Raw genomic sequence first — 15,942 nt, 5'->3', positions numbered from 1 at the left:
TCATTAAAAGCAAAGAAGTAAAGAAACAATAGAAACAATGTGGGGAAAATAAGACATACCACATATCTGGGTGTTTGACATCCAGTTCAATGATGGCACATTCAAACAAAAGTTTATGTTTCAAATTCAATAAATAAAAAAACTGCAACTGTCATTTTGTACTTTTAGTGTTCACTTTGATCAGTGTGTATAAATGGACTACTCCTAACATTCATCACTCATTACATCACAAGCTGCATATGTTGTCACATCAAGAATAGCTATTCAATGCATAATGAGGTTGATATGTAACAGCAAAAAAACAAAAACCAAAACGCCACAGTCAATTAACACACTTCATCTAACAGTTAAACCAGTAAAGAAAAGCCCAACTAGTAATGAATAGTAAAGTGAATGAATCATCAAATACCTTCTTTCTCTATGTGGCAAAAACTGAAATGCAAAAAAATAAAACACAAAAATGAAAACAAAACAAAAAACCATACAAAAATAAAATAAGGATGGCACACTGACAGCCCAGAACATCATGATATTCAGCCACAGCATCCCCCATGGCACTCGTGACAATACCAACTGTTAAATGACCTTCTGGATGTAAAATTATTCATGCATTATATATTCAGTATGCTCAATGTTTTATAGAAATCTGCTTTACCAAAGATTCCAAAAAGCAAGCTCGAATTTCATCTGCCCTGACTGCTACAATACGTCAACCTCACATTCAAGAGGCACCGAACTAAAGATCATTTATCTGAGTGTTGTTTCACTCACTAAATAGCTTTCCCTCACTACACACTTCACTACAAATCTTTTCACTGCTCCACTGAGTCCATTTGCAGCAGGGGTGGGGAACTCCAGTTCTGGAGGGCCAGATTCCTGCACAGTTTGGTGACTTTCCTGCTCAAACACACCTGAGCAGGAAACTCTGTGTTGGACATGAACCCTCAGTTTCCCACCCATGATTTACAGCAACTTTTCCCTCATAGAAGTTACTACTTCACAGTAATCAACCTGCATGATCTAACAGAGCACAAGCAAGTCATCTTCTCACTGCACTCCATACACGAATCACAAGTAACACTCAACAAAGTTCCTTCATTTAGCTGTGTTGGAACATGGTTCCCTCTGATGCTGATCTGAGATGGTAAAGGTTTGGGGAGGAAAAACTAGCTCCAAAACAAACATACAGATAAAGAGCAAATCCACCTCGTTTCAGCCGGCTACAGAGATTGCAGCATCATTTTATATATATGTCCAAAAGGCTGGCATTGTATTCGTCACCATCAATGCCATCATGATTCAAAGTTAAATCTTAGGTATTAAACACAGGATAATGACCAATTCAAGTGTTAAAAATATTGTTCACTGATAATGTTTAACACTTCCTGCTGAAGCTGCTGAGGTTAGTGTTTAATAGTAACAGACACTCTATACAGAGCACTGAGGCTAAAGGACCTTTTAAACTGGATGAGCAAAACATCAAATGTACTGCAAAAAGTTCTCTTGGTGAGCAAAAACATCTTAAATGTAAGCACCTTGTAATTTTTTTTGCTTTGTCGTGAGAATACTGCAAGATTACCCAACCTATTTCTAGTAGGGATGCACTGACAGGAAAATTTTGGGCTTATGCTGATTGGATGTACATGTCAATAGCAATGCTGTTTAACATTAACACTTAGCATTTATAACGAAGAAAATCAAATTAGGATCAACAAATTAGGATGGAGAAATGTAATATTTACAGTTGTATGCAACATTCAGAGCTGGTAAATTACAAAATGTGCCATAACTTTTGCACAGGCCACATTTTATGCCCCCCCCCCAATCTCCAGTATGTTAAATGCAGCAGCTTAACTGTGCTTAAAAAGAATTAAAATGTGCAAAGGTGGAGGATGTGTTGACTTATTTTCACTTATAAAAAAATGTAATTTGATGTGGGGTGACTAAACTTTTGCATACAACTATTTGTAGAGGGTTACAAATGCAGTAAAATGAATAAAATGTAGATATTTCTGCACAAAACAGCCCAGCATGGCCCAAACATTCTGCTGTCTTAGAATGCAATAAATATATTGTCAAATATCTGTTCGAAATATGGGAAAAAATCTAAACATTGGTCCATTGTTAATTTTTTTTGCGATTATCTGCCCACATCATTCTGATATCATTAAACAACCCAAATTTCAAGAAATTTTAGCTTATTGTATGCAAGTTTACACTGATAACTGCACTAGTTTTGCTTGTGTCATGGAATAATACTTGAAGACGTAAAATCATCTGCCAGTGCATCAAGACAATTTCACCAAATCACTTTGTAAAAGTAAAACATCTAGTAAAAAGACACAGGATGAGTAATTTGTACTATCCTCACAATGACCTCATACTGAGACGTATTAGACAAATTAGCTATATTAAAAATCGTTTAAGATGTCGCTCAAGTATTTTTGCTGTGTGACTCCTCCTGGTTACAGAAAAGGGACTTCCACACAGTACAGACAAAGTTTTGAACTAGAGGATATCACCGCTGTCAGGACAAAACCTCATATCTCCATTTTTGGCATTTTTTAGTTTTTGACATAATTTGAAAATGCCTGTTGCTCTTTACATTGTGTATAAATTTCATGATGAATGGACCAAAAGAAATGTCCAAAAATGACAAATGTCTGGTTCGACTGACTTACACTGAAAGTAAAGATGTTTCCTTCTCCTGTAAAGTCATCATTTTGGAGATACAAGGTTTTGTTCCAACAAGAGCGATATGCAGAATAAAGTCAGCAAAGTAAATCTCCTTATCACGACTGCTGTTTGAGTGACTAAAAATTTTTGGATTACTGAAGATAATCAATAAAGCAGATTCTCAGCGGCAGTGATTCCTTACTATTAAGTAAAAAGGTACCCTGATCAAACCCTAACCCTGTTCAGAGAAGTGAGCAAACATATGAACGAATGAACGAACACACACACACACACACGGGGATATAGAAAGTCAATATTTATCTCCACTGTAAACTCGCCATCCGTTTCATTAAAATGGCCCATGTAAAGGACTCGAACTTCATTCTTATTCACGACTTGAACTGTAAACCCTGAGTATGTGGAATTCAGCTATTTGTTACATGAGGTTATTCAATTACCTGCTTTCTGCTAATATAAAGGGGTGAAACAGGAGTAGGAATTTGAAAATGGTGAACTGTCTCTAAGAATAACCCTCACAGACAACATCAAATACCAGAGTGGTAAGATAGAGAGGAAAAGAGAAAAGATGACAGGAGTTGTTAGCAGTCGGTAGAGATTTTGGCGGAGAGGTCTTGGATTCGTCGGGCACTGCAGCTCTTGCACAGAATGTGACCATCCAGAGGATAGCAGCCTCTGCCCTCTCCTTCAGACGAGAGAAGCAACCCACACTCCTGCAACAGTCACACACACAGCTTTGATCCCACATGCACATGATCACACATACCATCATTTTAGTAGCCAATAGCAGTGAAATTATGCAATTTATGACATGACTTAATTCAGCAAAAACAGAAATCACATTCATTGAACAATCACAAAATACATAAATTAATGGCATGTAGTCTTCAAGTACATAAATCACAGCCTTTATTATTTTCATTATTTTTATTATTATTATTGTTTACAGTATTCAAGTAAACATGATCGGTGACGAAGCTTAAAAAAAAGACCAACCTACTAAGCTAATAGAAACAGCAACAATACTGATACAAAGAAATGTCGGTAGTAAGCTGAGTGGCTGTTGAAAAATAGGCAGAAAGCATGCACACATGTATACTAAAGGCAGATCTACATAAAGGCACATAAACCTATGAAGGAGTTCATGGGTAAGCACATCAGAATTGATGGGTATCAGTATCAGACCGGTATTAGCATAAAATGCTAAAATGCTAAAAAACAAATGAATTTGATTAAATCCTGTACCTAATCTAGTCTGAAACACTGCACCCTCACACTGCACAATGAGGTGATGTTAGCTTGGCACTTCTTCCTGTGAGCTATTAAAGTGTTTGCGCAGTTTGAGCATGATAAGCTACTTTTAGATGCCCATCCTAAGTGCAGCGTTTATATTAATTATTGCTTAGTAGTTTTTAAAGGGCCCATATCATGGAAAACTTATTTTTCCCCTCATTAAAAAAAAAAAAAAATAATAATAATAAAATAGTTTGATTTAGTATAGAGTATGTTGTTAAACGTGTACAATTCACTGTGTGTTCCACATATGGAAACTAAATTACACAAACAAAACACATTTACATACATCCTCCTATTCGACCTACAGCAGTTTAGACCCGCCCCTTCACATTGAACTTAGGGAGTATTCCAACAAGACTGATTTTTGAACACAGTACAACACAGGGCAACCAATTGGAAGAAATGTTGTTTACATTTATTAGTCTTTAAGGCACAGCAACAAAACCAGCCTGTTTAATTCTAAGAAATAAAGAAGGTTGGGAAATGGTCAAGTAAAAACAAACTATGACTGGTTTTGGAACATAAAACCACATCATAAGTAAACATTTAGGGGGAAAAGCTCGCAAAAGTTCACAGAGAATATGAAGTGAGCACTACCAAAATCTCAACTATGTGTTGCATGAATCTATTTTGCTATGAGTCAGGTAAACGCTGACTGGCTGTCCAGTAGCGTTGGGGGGTGAGATGAAACCCAAATAATACTCGTCCCCACCAGAACTAGTTCCAAATCAAAATGGAGTAGTATACTTCTTTGTAGAAATATAACTCAGCCTTTTACGACAACATCCAACTTTTCTTCAATCTATTCTTTACAATGCAATGCAAGACTTTCTTCTTCATTGCTTTCTTCTCCTATATGTTCAACCTTTATTTTTTTTTACATGCCTGAAACAGCAAGTAATTAATAATTAAACTTACTGATAACTACAACAGCAGTTCAGGGGTCCTTACCTCACACACATAGCAGTTGACGTGGAAACTGCGGTCCAGAGCCACAATCCTCACAGTCTCCTCCTGGCCTGGCTCAGGCATTATGGGCTGGCCGCACACAGAGCAGCGCGGGGCAAACTTCCTGCACACAAAACAGGTATCTACATTGCTTTTTTTGTACACCTATGCACACCTTGCAATTAACTAATGTTTGGGAGAAAGTTAACACCTGAAGGTCTGCTTTCCTGGTGCAAATAGCTGTGTTACATGCATACAGCAGGAAAAAGCTACACAAGGTGGTCCCAAGTCTCCAGACACTAGATGAGCTGAGAACACTTTAACTATTCTTGCATGTAGATAAGGGCCGAGGATGGCACAGAGATTCACAGGATGGTTTTTACAAAGACACGCATGTAATGATCATAACACTCATTCACAGATCAACACTAGTTCAGTTACCTGTGGAAGTCCTCGATGCAGTGGATTTGGGAGGCAGCATCCACGGTGAAGGGCACCCCGTCCAAGCAGCAGCCACATACCACACAGGTGAAGCAGCGTGGATGGTAGGCTTTACCCATTGCCCGCAGGATGCGGTCCAGGATCGGGCTGGAGCACTTTGAGCAGCGCTCCAGTGTGCTCTGGAGCCACAGAAACAAGACATGGAGACAGAAGACAAAAACAGAATCTACACTGAGAAAGAATTTCTTGGCTCTTTCTCTGTGTTATCCCTTAGACAAAAAAAAATCTAACAGAGAACTGCAATAGTGAAATTCAACAGAAGATTTTTTTGAGAAATACAGAATCATCAGGAAACACAAGAAACAGTGCACAGCGAAAGTGTGTGTCTCTAATTCAGTAGTTAAGGTTCTGGTCAGGGAAACAGCCATTTTCTAGGGTTTCATTGCCAAAATTATATGCACTATAAAAATCCCTGACCAAAGGTAGGTAGGTTTTAAAATGGACAAATGAAGAAAGAAAAAAAAACCCTTACCAAGAATAAAGGTTAAACACTTACTTGTCATGTTAACTGAAACATTCATAGCACCCTGTTAGCTACTTAACCAGTTCTACTTATGTTTGACTTTTATGCTTAAATGTTAATGTGTACCATTTTTGCTGACAAACAGAACAATCTAGAACAAATCATGACATTAAAGTAAGCAAAGCTAACAAGTTACAAGGCTTCTTCATAAATATTCAATAACAGGTTTTAAGTTTAAAAGTTTCACTGTAAAACTACAGTAACACAAAGTAAGATGTGTTGCCTGAATGTCTAATCATGTATCATTTGACTGTGTTTTAGCTACAGTTGCCATGAAATACTTAGGTGCACAAATGTTAGTTTGGCACAAACAAAACACTAAATACCCCTTTAGTAGCACTACCAGAAATGAGCATTACGCTAGTAGCATTAACCGAATAAAGAAAGGCTACTTAAGAAGTTAAATTGCATTGAACGTTGCTGTGTAATGAAATGTGTGACTGGCACATGGCTTTATCTCCATCTAAGCATAACTGAAAAGGTTTATGAAATGACGAACATCTCGGCCCAAAAAATATAATATGGCCAAGCACATAAGAGGTAAGCTGTACAGACAGTGCCGTTGACACTACATCACAACGCATCTGCATCAGACCTAACTGAATCGACAGTATCTCAATGTTCCCTGGTATTAGGGATTTTTCCAGTGCCCAAATTCACATTTTTGTACCGTTTCACTACATGTGCAACTAGTGAGTGAATTGAGACAGTCTTTAAGAAAAAGGAAACTAGGGTCATAAAATAAAATAAAACTGATTAAAAAGCAGTAAAAGCTGAGAAGAGTGAAAAAAGACAAATTAAAGAATACAGGAGGGTGAAAAGTAAAAACTCACAATGTAACAGCTCTCACAGTAGCTTTTTTTGTCCAGTGCATAGAAAGGCTGGCCTCTAAGGCGAGCATGGCAGGTGATGCACGTAAAACACTCCACATGGAATACTTGCTCCATAGCAATACAGCCACTGCCATCACCTAGCACATTATCCCCACATCTTGCACAGCGTCCTGAGAGAAAGAGAAAGAGAGAGACGAACAAATGAATAAGAAATCAATAATAAAAACTCTCAGTGCCATCTGGCTGCTGAAGAGAGTTACAGGAAATAAGTTTCACCTTTTAGGTTTATGACTAAAGCAACACTTCATTGTATTTTTTTAGGGTGCGAAAGACAAAATCATACCAAAGTATTCTTCTGTGGGGGGATGATTCATGTCATACACCAACTTCTTAGTGAGTCGATCCAACTCCTCCTCTGGTCTCGGCACTGGCCCCTGGTGGTACAACATGGCAAAAATCAGCAGTGAGCTTACACAAAGCAAATATGACTGTGGGCTGGCTCAGATTCCTGAGTTAGAGGCCTGGCCCCATATTCACAAAGCTTCTTAAAGTAAGAGTGCAGATTTAGGATCAGTTTCTTGTCTTATTTAAGATGACCTTATGGATAGAAACAGATCCTAGATGGACATGCCTCATCTGACTTTTGTGAATATGGGCCCAGATCTCAGATCAGATTCCCTTGACAAATATGGTCACAAAAATAATTTCTACCGCCTGGGAAGCCCTGAGGACCAGCTTGGGAACTGCTGTCCCAGATCAACACTCCCACTTCTGAGGTGAATACAGGCCCTTGTTTCCTAAATGCATTGTACCACAAATACTACCCAATAATGGCAACTAAGAAACAACGGCAGTGGCTCCCAACCTTGGTCCTGGAGTACCCCTGTCCTGCACATTTTAGTGATTTCCCCTGCTCCTATTCTGCTATAAAACTTCATCATTGATTCATAGAGGAGCTCTGCAGCAACGCTCTATGTGCTGGTGTGGAATTGGATGCACTAGTTCAGTTAGTGGTTTAAAAGGAGGGGAGAGTTAAAACATACATTTTAAAAATTTGTTTTAACATGCTTTTGGACACTGTAAAAAAGCCTTGGGCTTTGTCTCAGTCCTCTGGTGCAAATGGAAACTGTACTGGACATACTGAATAAAACTGGATGATACTGTTAAATACCCATGGTTTTAGAAAATTAAAACATCAACATTCATGTATAATTGTGTGCTGAGATTGCCATAATAGCCATAATTACTTACTACACCTTAAGAGGAAAATTACCTTGCTAGGCTGGTATGCTGACCCCTGTTCTTGTCCTTTTTTTCCTGGCGGTCCCTGCACCCTGATCGGTGCTTGAACTTGACCTGATCCCCCCTTATATGCTGCCGGGTCACCATGAGCCTCCTGGGCTGGAGGGGGCGGTGGTGGGTACCAGCCCTGTCCCTGCCCTGCCACTTCAGGGTAATGAGGGCGGTCTTGTTGAGCAGGGCGAGAAGCATGCTGGCGGGGAGGGGGTGGAGTATAGGCTTGCTCTGCCTGCCGTCCGCTCTGAGAGTAGGTAACAGGCTGGGCAGTTTTAACCTGCACGCTGAAGCGCGGCCCGGTGGGAGTGGAGGCAGTGGTGTAGGAGGCAGGTACTGGCTGGGGGTACGGTTTGTGGGCGGAGGAAGAAGGGGACGGATAGGCGTACTCAGGCTGCGGAGTGGAGGTGTAAGGAGGAGAGGAATGGTACTGACTCTGAGAATGAGGAGGGTAGCCCATGGAGGGTCTAGCCTGGGACGGTACCCCCGTCTGGCCAGAGGGTTTGTAGCGGTCACTGGGGAGGTGCTTGTTGTAAGGCACGTTATCGTATAGCTGTGGGTGAGAAAGTTAGCATGAACATACCTCAGAAACATTCCCTCTAGAAAATCTTTACATCCTGAAAGCCTTAAAATCTTAAAGTTGTCTTAAGAATCTTGGAATTCTATGTAAACAGAATAATTTTGGAAGTTCATTAGCTGGAGCAGGTTTAGCAGACTGTGGGTGGAACTAGACGAATTATAGTCATGTCAAACTATCTTGATTTCATTTTTTTGCCCTGTAAGCTGTAGGGTAGTAAGGTTCATACTGAAGAAAGAGATGACAGAGATGGTACCTGTGTGCTTGAATTTGGAGGGTGGCTGTCCAGGTCAGCCAGCATGCAGGTGAGGGAGTCTATCTCTGCATCAATACTAGAGAGGTGCTTATCAGAGCCTCGAGCCTGAGAATAACAGAATTACAAAACATATGGATTCATTAACCTGGTTTACAGTTCAGGCACCAAATAGGTTTCTATTTAGTTTCTTAGTGACTAGAACATGAACTGACCTCAGCAGGACACACAAGAATAATAATAATAATAACATTTTTTTAAATGACTTTTTACCATCAGTACATAAAAAATGTTTATAGGGGCCATGCAAACGTCTGGGCCTGCTTCTTCTGCGGTTTATCAGTTTAACATGAAGTGAAAGAAAAAACATTTTTTCTTCCCTTTGACATGGACACATCTTTGAGAACTCACAAGAACAACACAACTGAGCGTTCATGTATTTATATATTATTCCAAGCCTAAATTCCACTACTAATTATCAACCTAGAAGCAAACTTTTTTTTAAAGAAATTGAGGCTATTACTGCAATGAGACTCTTCAAAAAGGAATACGTTAACATTACAATTCTACAGGTTACAGAAGGCAGATTTGGTTGACTTACATGGTGATCGTAGCTGGCCATGTGTGGGCTCCAGGAGAGGTGGTTATCTTTGGGCCCATCTGCTGGAGGATAGTAGTGCTCTCCTGATTTGGGGTGGTAGGGGGATGGCCCTGAAAGGTCATCCTGATGCTGGTGATGCATGCTTCCACCTAAATAATCAAACACATACAAATAAGTAGGGATGCAAAGAGAAAGGTATGTGGCTGATACCGTGCTCATTTACTCGTACTCTTAAAAATTCATCAGAATGTTAGTAGCGATATCTGCTGATGATGAGTGATGTAAGCTGAGCGTAGCTGCTGCACTAATGAACGAACACAGTGAAGGACACTGCTCACATGTAGAAGTGTTACTGACTCTGCAACAGTCGGACACAAAGCCGTCGCATCTATACTATGTGATTTTAGACTGTTTTAAAACACACAATCACAACTGCTTCCCCAATAGGAGGTGGAAACACAGGCCAGATAAATGAGGCAAAAAAATTGACATTTCGTACCAAAGACAAAATGCTGACTTTAGTGTTTGACTAAACAGAACTGTGCGGTTAATACAGTGATTTTTTAGAGAGGGCATACTGTCTTATCGTGTATATTTCACTGCACAGTGTGAGCAGCGCTGCTGTATCAGTTTTGCTCAGGACTTGGCGCAGTGTGTTATTTTGAATGAAACAGCTGGTGAAAATGTTCAGGGGCAGAGCCGGCTAGAGGCTGTGTTTCACACAGCATGGATGGAGCATTTTCAAGCAGCAGAAGTCACCAAAAAACAAGATTTCTAAAAATCACACAGTGTATGTCTGGTTTTAGAGGACAGAGAGCTAAAAATATGTACTCTTACTTGTATGAAGTCTAAAAATGGTATTGATACATCCCTGAAAATAATCATGGTAAATAAAAAGATAATCTTATCAGTGTGGACGGAACAAATGTCACAAGTCTGCCACACTGTCATCCAACCAAACAGTATGTTGTTATTCCAGTCTACCCTCTGCTAAGCAGTCATGGAATGATTCAAATCTTTTTATGGAAAAATGGGTCTTTAACATCAGTAGTGTTTTTGTGTGAATATGTGAGAAGGTCCTTTGGGTTTATGATTCATAGTTCACAGAAATCATTCTCCAATATATCACTCATTAACAGCAAGCTAGCAAACGACCACTCACTCTTAGGCAGACATTCTACAAATAGAGGAAACAAAGGACAAAACAGATCCAGTACATGAAGAAACACTGTAACTTTATAAGTTTGAATTCTGTCAAATTAAAATAATTCTATTAAAAACAATGAAAACGTGCAGTCTGTGAAAGAGGGACATCTTGCAATAAGATTACCAAAAGATTGACTATTATCGCCATCTTTCTGTTTACTGCACTGTAAATCCAAATGTTTAGGTTTTATACAGTTTGAGCTGTTGCTCTATTTGATAAACTAGAGAAAGTTTGACTGTAACATGAAATTCAAACCTAAACAAAACAATTATTTTTGAAAATAAGTTTCATCATCTTTAACACTGGTTCTTATTTGATGTTACAGTCAATCTTCCTCAAATGTGTTCTTTAACATGGGAACAACATTGATGAATGTAAAAAATACAGAAAGTGACTCCCCGACAGCAGTTTATAAAGTTATTGTATGTGGATTTGTTGTTTTTTGGGGCTTAAAAGAAATTCTCACCTGAGGGTCCAGTGGCCATGTACCTTGTTGGTACACCATGTCCGACTGCTGCTCCATTTTGGTCATAAACACCATATCTGGGCCTCTGGTCAGAAGGACCCTTTTTGGGCGGTCTGTAGTAGGCAGGTCCAGCATGTGACATCTGTGCTGCAGGTCGCTCTGGACTACCCAGAGTCCTCGGAGGCAGCCAGGTGGGGCCGGACATAACGGACTTCTGTTGGCAGAGCAAATAGTTTTTGTTAGGAATATAAAAATGAACCTTTGTCAGTATTTTGAACTAGCATTTTTCAACCTTATCTGTATCAACAGCATTTGTAGTATGAACTTGATTAGCACAGACAATAAATATCCTGTACTTAGGAAAGAACAGAAACCCTATTTACTATAACAGATCAAAGCTACTAATCTATTAAAAATATATTTTAAATTAACAGGTCTGTTTTGTCATGTATAATGAAAGGTTGAAATGACTGTCCATAGTAATCAGCTGTACACTACAGATATGGCATTATATATATATATATATAATATATATATATATATATATATATATATATATATAATATAATATATAGAAAATGCTGGAGTGTTCATCTGAAGGTGAACTCTCTCAACAATATATATATATATGAGCACAAGACCACTCTTTACTCACATAAAAGTGTGTTTCACATAAACATTTGACTGTTAGATCAAACAGGGCTGCACATTTAATCTTTTAATCTTTTTTTGAAATCACAATTTAAGAGTGTGTTTTTATCGCAAGAGCTGCAATTTTAATTATAGATGACATAATTAACAGCATTATCTAAAAAACATTTAAATGGAGAATTTTAAGCCAATAACACGGAGCCTGTGAACTGCCTGTAAGTTACACAAATCAGATGCAACCAAACACCCATGTGCTGTGTATTTGACAACAAAGCCACTCTGGTGCACGACTACATTCAGCATTCAAACCTTAGGCCAGAAAAAGTGGACATGCAGGACCATATGAGGAAATGGCCAGGACCATTAATGGAAATCCCCAGGGTCATTTAATAAACGCTCACTAACTGAACATCAACCAAAAAGAAGCACACCACTACAGCCAATCTCACCGACAAACGCATCTGTCATCGAGGTCTTATGCTGTGTATGTGTGTGCAGATGGTTACCAAGGGAAACTAGAGGATGCTCTGCTGTGGGTTTCCTATGGCAACTTACAGTTGCTACAACAACAGGCTCTGAGTTAAAAAGCAGGAAAAGGGAACCATTCCTAACCAAGAGGGGAATTCCAGGGGTCCTCGAGCAAACAGCCTCCCACACATACACGCACACACAAAATTCCCACAGGTGCGAAGTTCCTCCTGATCCCCCCATTGGCACAATGGCCATTGTCTTTAATATTTAGACATGACCCTTTGTGTTCAAACCTCTACATGAGAATGAGATAGGAAATGTTGTGCAATTATCAATTTTGTTGACCCATCTGGACAAGCACAACAATGTCCACTTCACAATGGCCAGTCAAATACAAAATACTGGAAGGTTCTTTTTCATTTACAAAGCTGCCTTCAAGGGGGGGAAGGGTTCATCAGGAAAACATAGCCTAAACTTGACACAACAACAGATTAGAGCTGAACAATATCAATAACATTCAGTACTGCAGTATTTTCAGAATCAATCATTATCAAACTATATTTAAGTCTGCATTGTTAACGTTAACACATGCTGAAAGCACACAAAATAACAAAGATACACAAAATAGAATAAAAAAATAAAAACTTGCTTGGAAACAGGGATACCACTATTTTACAGTTATTATATCACATATATAATGCCCATGAGCAACGGATATACCTACATAACACCTGTAAAGTTTAAAAGGAAATTACATCAAGTTTTCAAAATGAATAATTCAATCGATGAGATGTAAACAAAGCCATTCAGTTTGATGTGAAATGATAACTGTAGAGAAATTAATCAATATGGATTTCTAAGATTAGTGGTGACAGGAACCACAGATTGTGATGTCTACAACGCAAATGTAACCATTTTATTTACAACACAAAACCACCAGTGAACCTACACGTGTCAAAGATTTAATATGTAAAGTTGATAAGGATAAAATAGTGGAAAATCTTTTGTAAAAAATCTTGGGGGAATATTTATTTTTATTTTTTTCAAACAATGCCCAGTGTCTCTCTGCCATCAGTGTATTTAAAAACATGTTAAGGCCAAAACCTTATCTCAAAACTATTGTAAAACAATGTTTTTGGCAGCGTCTGGTTCCCATCACCACCACTGTGAACAGCTCTGACTTTGGAAATAAGGGTTTCACATCTAACCACTCTGAATGACTTTGCTGACATCTTGAACATTTTAATGCAGAAATTTAGAGAAATAAGCGGATTCGCCCTCTTAATGTATTTCACGACTAGTCAAACAACAACTAGGCTGTAAGGTAAAGAAAGCTGTCCTCTCGCTACACTGGGCTGCAGCCAAACAAGCGTCTGTAAGTTTGTGAGGAGCTTCACCGTCACTAGGCCGACTGGGCTGGTATGTGAGCCCTAATCAAACCCGAGGAGCGTCGGGCCGAAAAACACGCACTCCAATAAGCCAAATAACGAGATTTTTGGCTTAATTCATTCCTAAATTCACTGTTTAACGAGACTTTAACCAGAAAACAACACGCTGAATGGGAGTGCAGCTATACCCCTGTCGTTTATGGGTAGGAGTGAGTGAGTGAGGGAGTGAGTGAATGCTACCGCTGTGGCAACTGAACGATAACTTGTTTAGCCAATGACCAAGTGAACTGTTAAATCTCGGCACCAAAGCGACGCAGCCCGCTCCACACTACACTAACCCCCTGTACCTCCAGTAGGGCTGTGACTCTGCGGGAAAACTGGAACAATGGAACATTTACTGATTTCCGTAACGTTACCTCCTCGAAACGCTGGCTAATCCACTCCGTCTACAGCCGGCCTGACTCGCCTCTCATCTCATCTGCGGAACCAAACACACAGTTCAGCTTCGGCTGCTGCTCAAAATTCAGTAACGAGTCTGCAGCCTGCTCGCCCCGTGTTGGAGTATGGGATAAAAACCCTAAATCTGGTGACCATGCCAGGCGAGTAACGTTAGCCTAAAGTCTAACAGCTCCAGACATCGTGTCACACACGAAGCTGAAGTCAGCCTCTTATTGGAATGGTCCCGTTCCACCTTAAATGGAGCAGCAGTTACGTTCTGGCGCCTGAGGCGTTTAAGGTGGAACGGGGAAATCCGAACAAGACGCGAATAGGAAGCCCAACTTCAGCTTCACGGTATACAACCAAACGGATTTAAACTGAACTCCGTCACTGAAACTCCCATCCTAACGTTACTGCTGAACAGCCATGGAGTAGCAGTGTGCTCAAACCGTTAAAGCTACAGTGTTTGGCTGTTTGGTGCCCAGGCTAACTGTCCAGCTCGACGTACTAGATAGCGGACGTTAACGTTACAGCTAGCACCATCCCCACTTCTTGTTGTTGCACCAAAGAGCGCTGAACTGGCCTGCATTACTTCGCCACGACTTCACGGTTACGTATATAAACTTTTCATAACAATGTGAAGTAGGCTACTGTCTATTCCAGCAGCGGATGCATTCCTGTAACCTACTTTTTTTCGTGGATCCTGCGTGTGTGTGCGCCACAGGCCCAGGAGAAGCCGCGTCTTTCCCCACCCGTATTGCGATAAGCCCCACCTCCCCAGCCAGGATTGGTCACTCATTTTTAACGTCGACGGAATCTTTATGAGAATGAACTACTTAGCCAATCCTAGCGCAGCTTGAGGAATGCTGCCAGCCAATCCGAGCGCAGGAGGCGGGGCTTGTCGAAATACGGGTGGGGAAAAATACGCTGGGAAGCGATCTGAACGCGTGACGTTAGGGGTGTGGGGTGTTGGGGGGGGCGCGTTGTGCTGGCCAGCCAGTGTCCCATATTGGAATGACAGATGGTGCATATCCTTATCTACAGAAAAAAGGGAAAAAAGGGAAAGAAAAAAACCCTGTCACCCATGGCGACCTAATCCCTAAGCCTTACTTTGTACAGAGGCAGCGTGAGCTGTAAATACACTAAATAAACGGCAGTAAAGAGAAGTAAAGACACGTAAGTCCTTGCTACGTTTGGCCTTGCAATTTTGAAAAATGAAAATGTCTTGTTTTCTCTTATAAGAATGATTTCTTGAATCTTTTACTTCAGTCATAATGTGCCCATATTTGTGCACTCACAACAAATTACACTCTATAGACCTCTGTGATAAGTATACATTTGTTTGGTTTAGTTGGTGGAATCAGACTGACCTGCTAGACGTGGTATGAAGTGGACCAGCTTGAAGGGACCAACTCTAGTGGTATTCACAAATCATCTTAAAATAGATCACCAGTTGCAGGATCATATTTGCTGCACTCCCTACAGACCTATATCACTATGTGGTCAAAATATACTGGTCCAGAAACAGCACTCTTGAATATAGATGCTTTGCGAATACCACACTGTGAACTGACCCAGGCTGACCCAGAACCTCAACGCAGGCAATGAAACCACTGCTGTCACTCAGCTTTTCATGCCAGCCAGTTGGCTTTCACACCACCATTATTTGCCAGTTAGTACAATAGCTAACTACACCAAGTCCTCCAGAGTCTAATCAAATATTCACACCTCTCTCTCCTTATGGGAATTTATTTCATGATTTCAACAGCCAGACAGATCACGTTACACCCCTTAGGGGACAC

The 15,942-nt window shown here is 40.1% G+C and overlaps 1 protein-coding gene across 4 annotated transcripts; it reads right to left on the bottom strand.

Moving 5' to 3' along the window:
- Nucleotides 1-1,839: 1,839 nt before the first annotated feature.
- On the bottom strand, nt 1,840-15,925 carry trip6 (thyroid hormone receptor interactor 6). Of its 4 annotated transcripts, none has more exons than XM_036596385.1 (11): nt 14,829-14,890; nt 14,119-14,180; nt 11,193-11,406; nt 9,520-9,668; nt 8,922-9,026; nt 8,069-8,641; nt 7,139-7,229; nt 6,796-6,965; nt 5,380-5,558; nt 4,942-5,062; nt 1,840-3,407 (listed from the first exon to the last, which is right to left on the bottom strand). In XM_036596385.1, exons 3-11 carry the CDS (start codon nt 11,395-11,397, stop codon nt 3,276-3,278), a joined length of 1,725 nt encoding a protein of 574 aa, XP_036452278.1. In that variant the 5' UTR covers nt 11,398-11,406; nt 14,119-14,180; nt 14,829-14,890; the 3' UTR covers nt 1,840-3,275. The 4 variants fall into 4 exon arrangements, with proteins under 4 accessions (XP_036452278.1, XP_036452280.1, XP_036452279.1 ...); XM_036596387.1 differs by lacking the exon at nt 14,119-14,180 and adding an exon at nt 14,690-14,691 and having other exon boundaries at nt 14,829-14,880; XM_036596386.1 differs by lacking the exons at nt 14,119-14,180; nt 14,829-14,890 and adding an exon at nt 15,511-15,925.
- Nucleotides 15,926-15,942: the final 17 nt, after the last annotated feature.

The sequence above is a fragment of the Colossoma macropomum genome, unplaced genomic scaffold (genome assembly GCF_904425465.1).
Source record: "Colossoma macropomum unplaced genomic scaffold, Colossoma_macropomum, whole genome shotgun sequence".
NCBI lineage: Eukaryota > Metazoa > Chordata > Actinopteri > Characiformes > Serrasalmidae > Colossoma > Colossoma macropomum.
The sequence above is the reverse complement of the archived record's forward strand: the minus strand, read 5'-3'. Positions and strand labels throughout refer to the sequence as shown.

Excerpts from the sequence above, each read along its gene's own strand:
- trip6 (XM_036596386.1), bottom strand. The coding sequence starts at position 11,397 with ATGTCCGGCCCCACCTGGCTGCCTCCGAGGACTCTGGGTAGTCCAGAG. Across the intron at positions 6,966-7,138 it reads CCCCACAGAAGAATACTTTG|GACGCTGTGCAAGATGTGGG; the intron begins GTATGATTTTGT and ends TCTTTCTCTCAG. Across the intron at positions 3,408-4,941 it reads TCAACTGCTATGTGTGTGAG|GAGTGTGGGTTGCTTCTCTC; the intron begins GTAAGGACCCCT and ends TGACTGTTGCAG.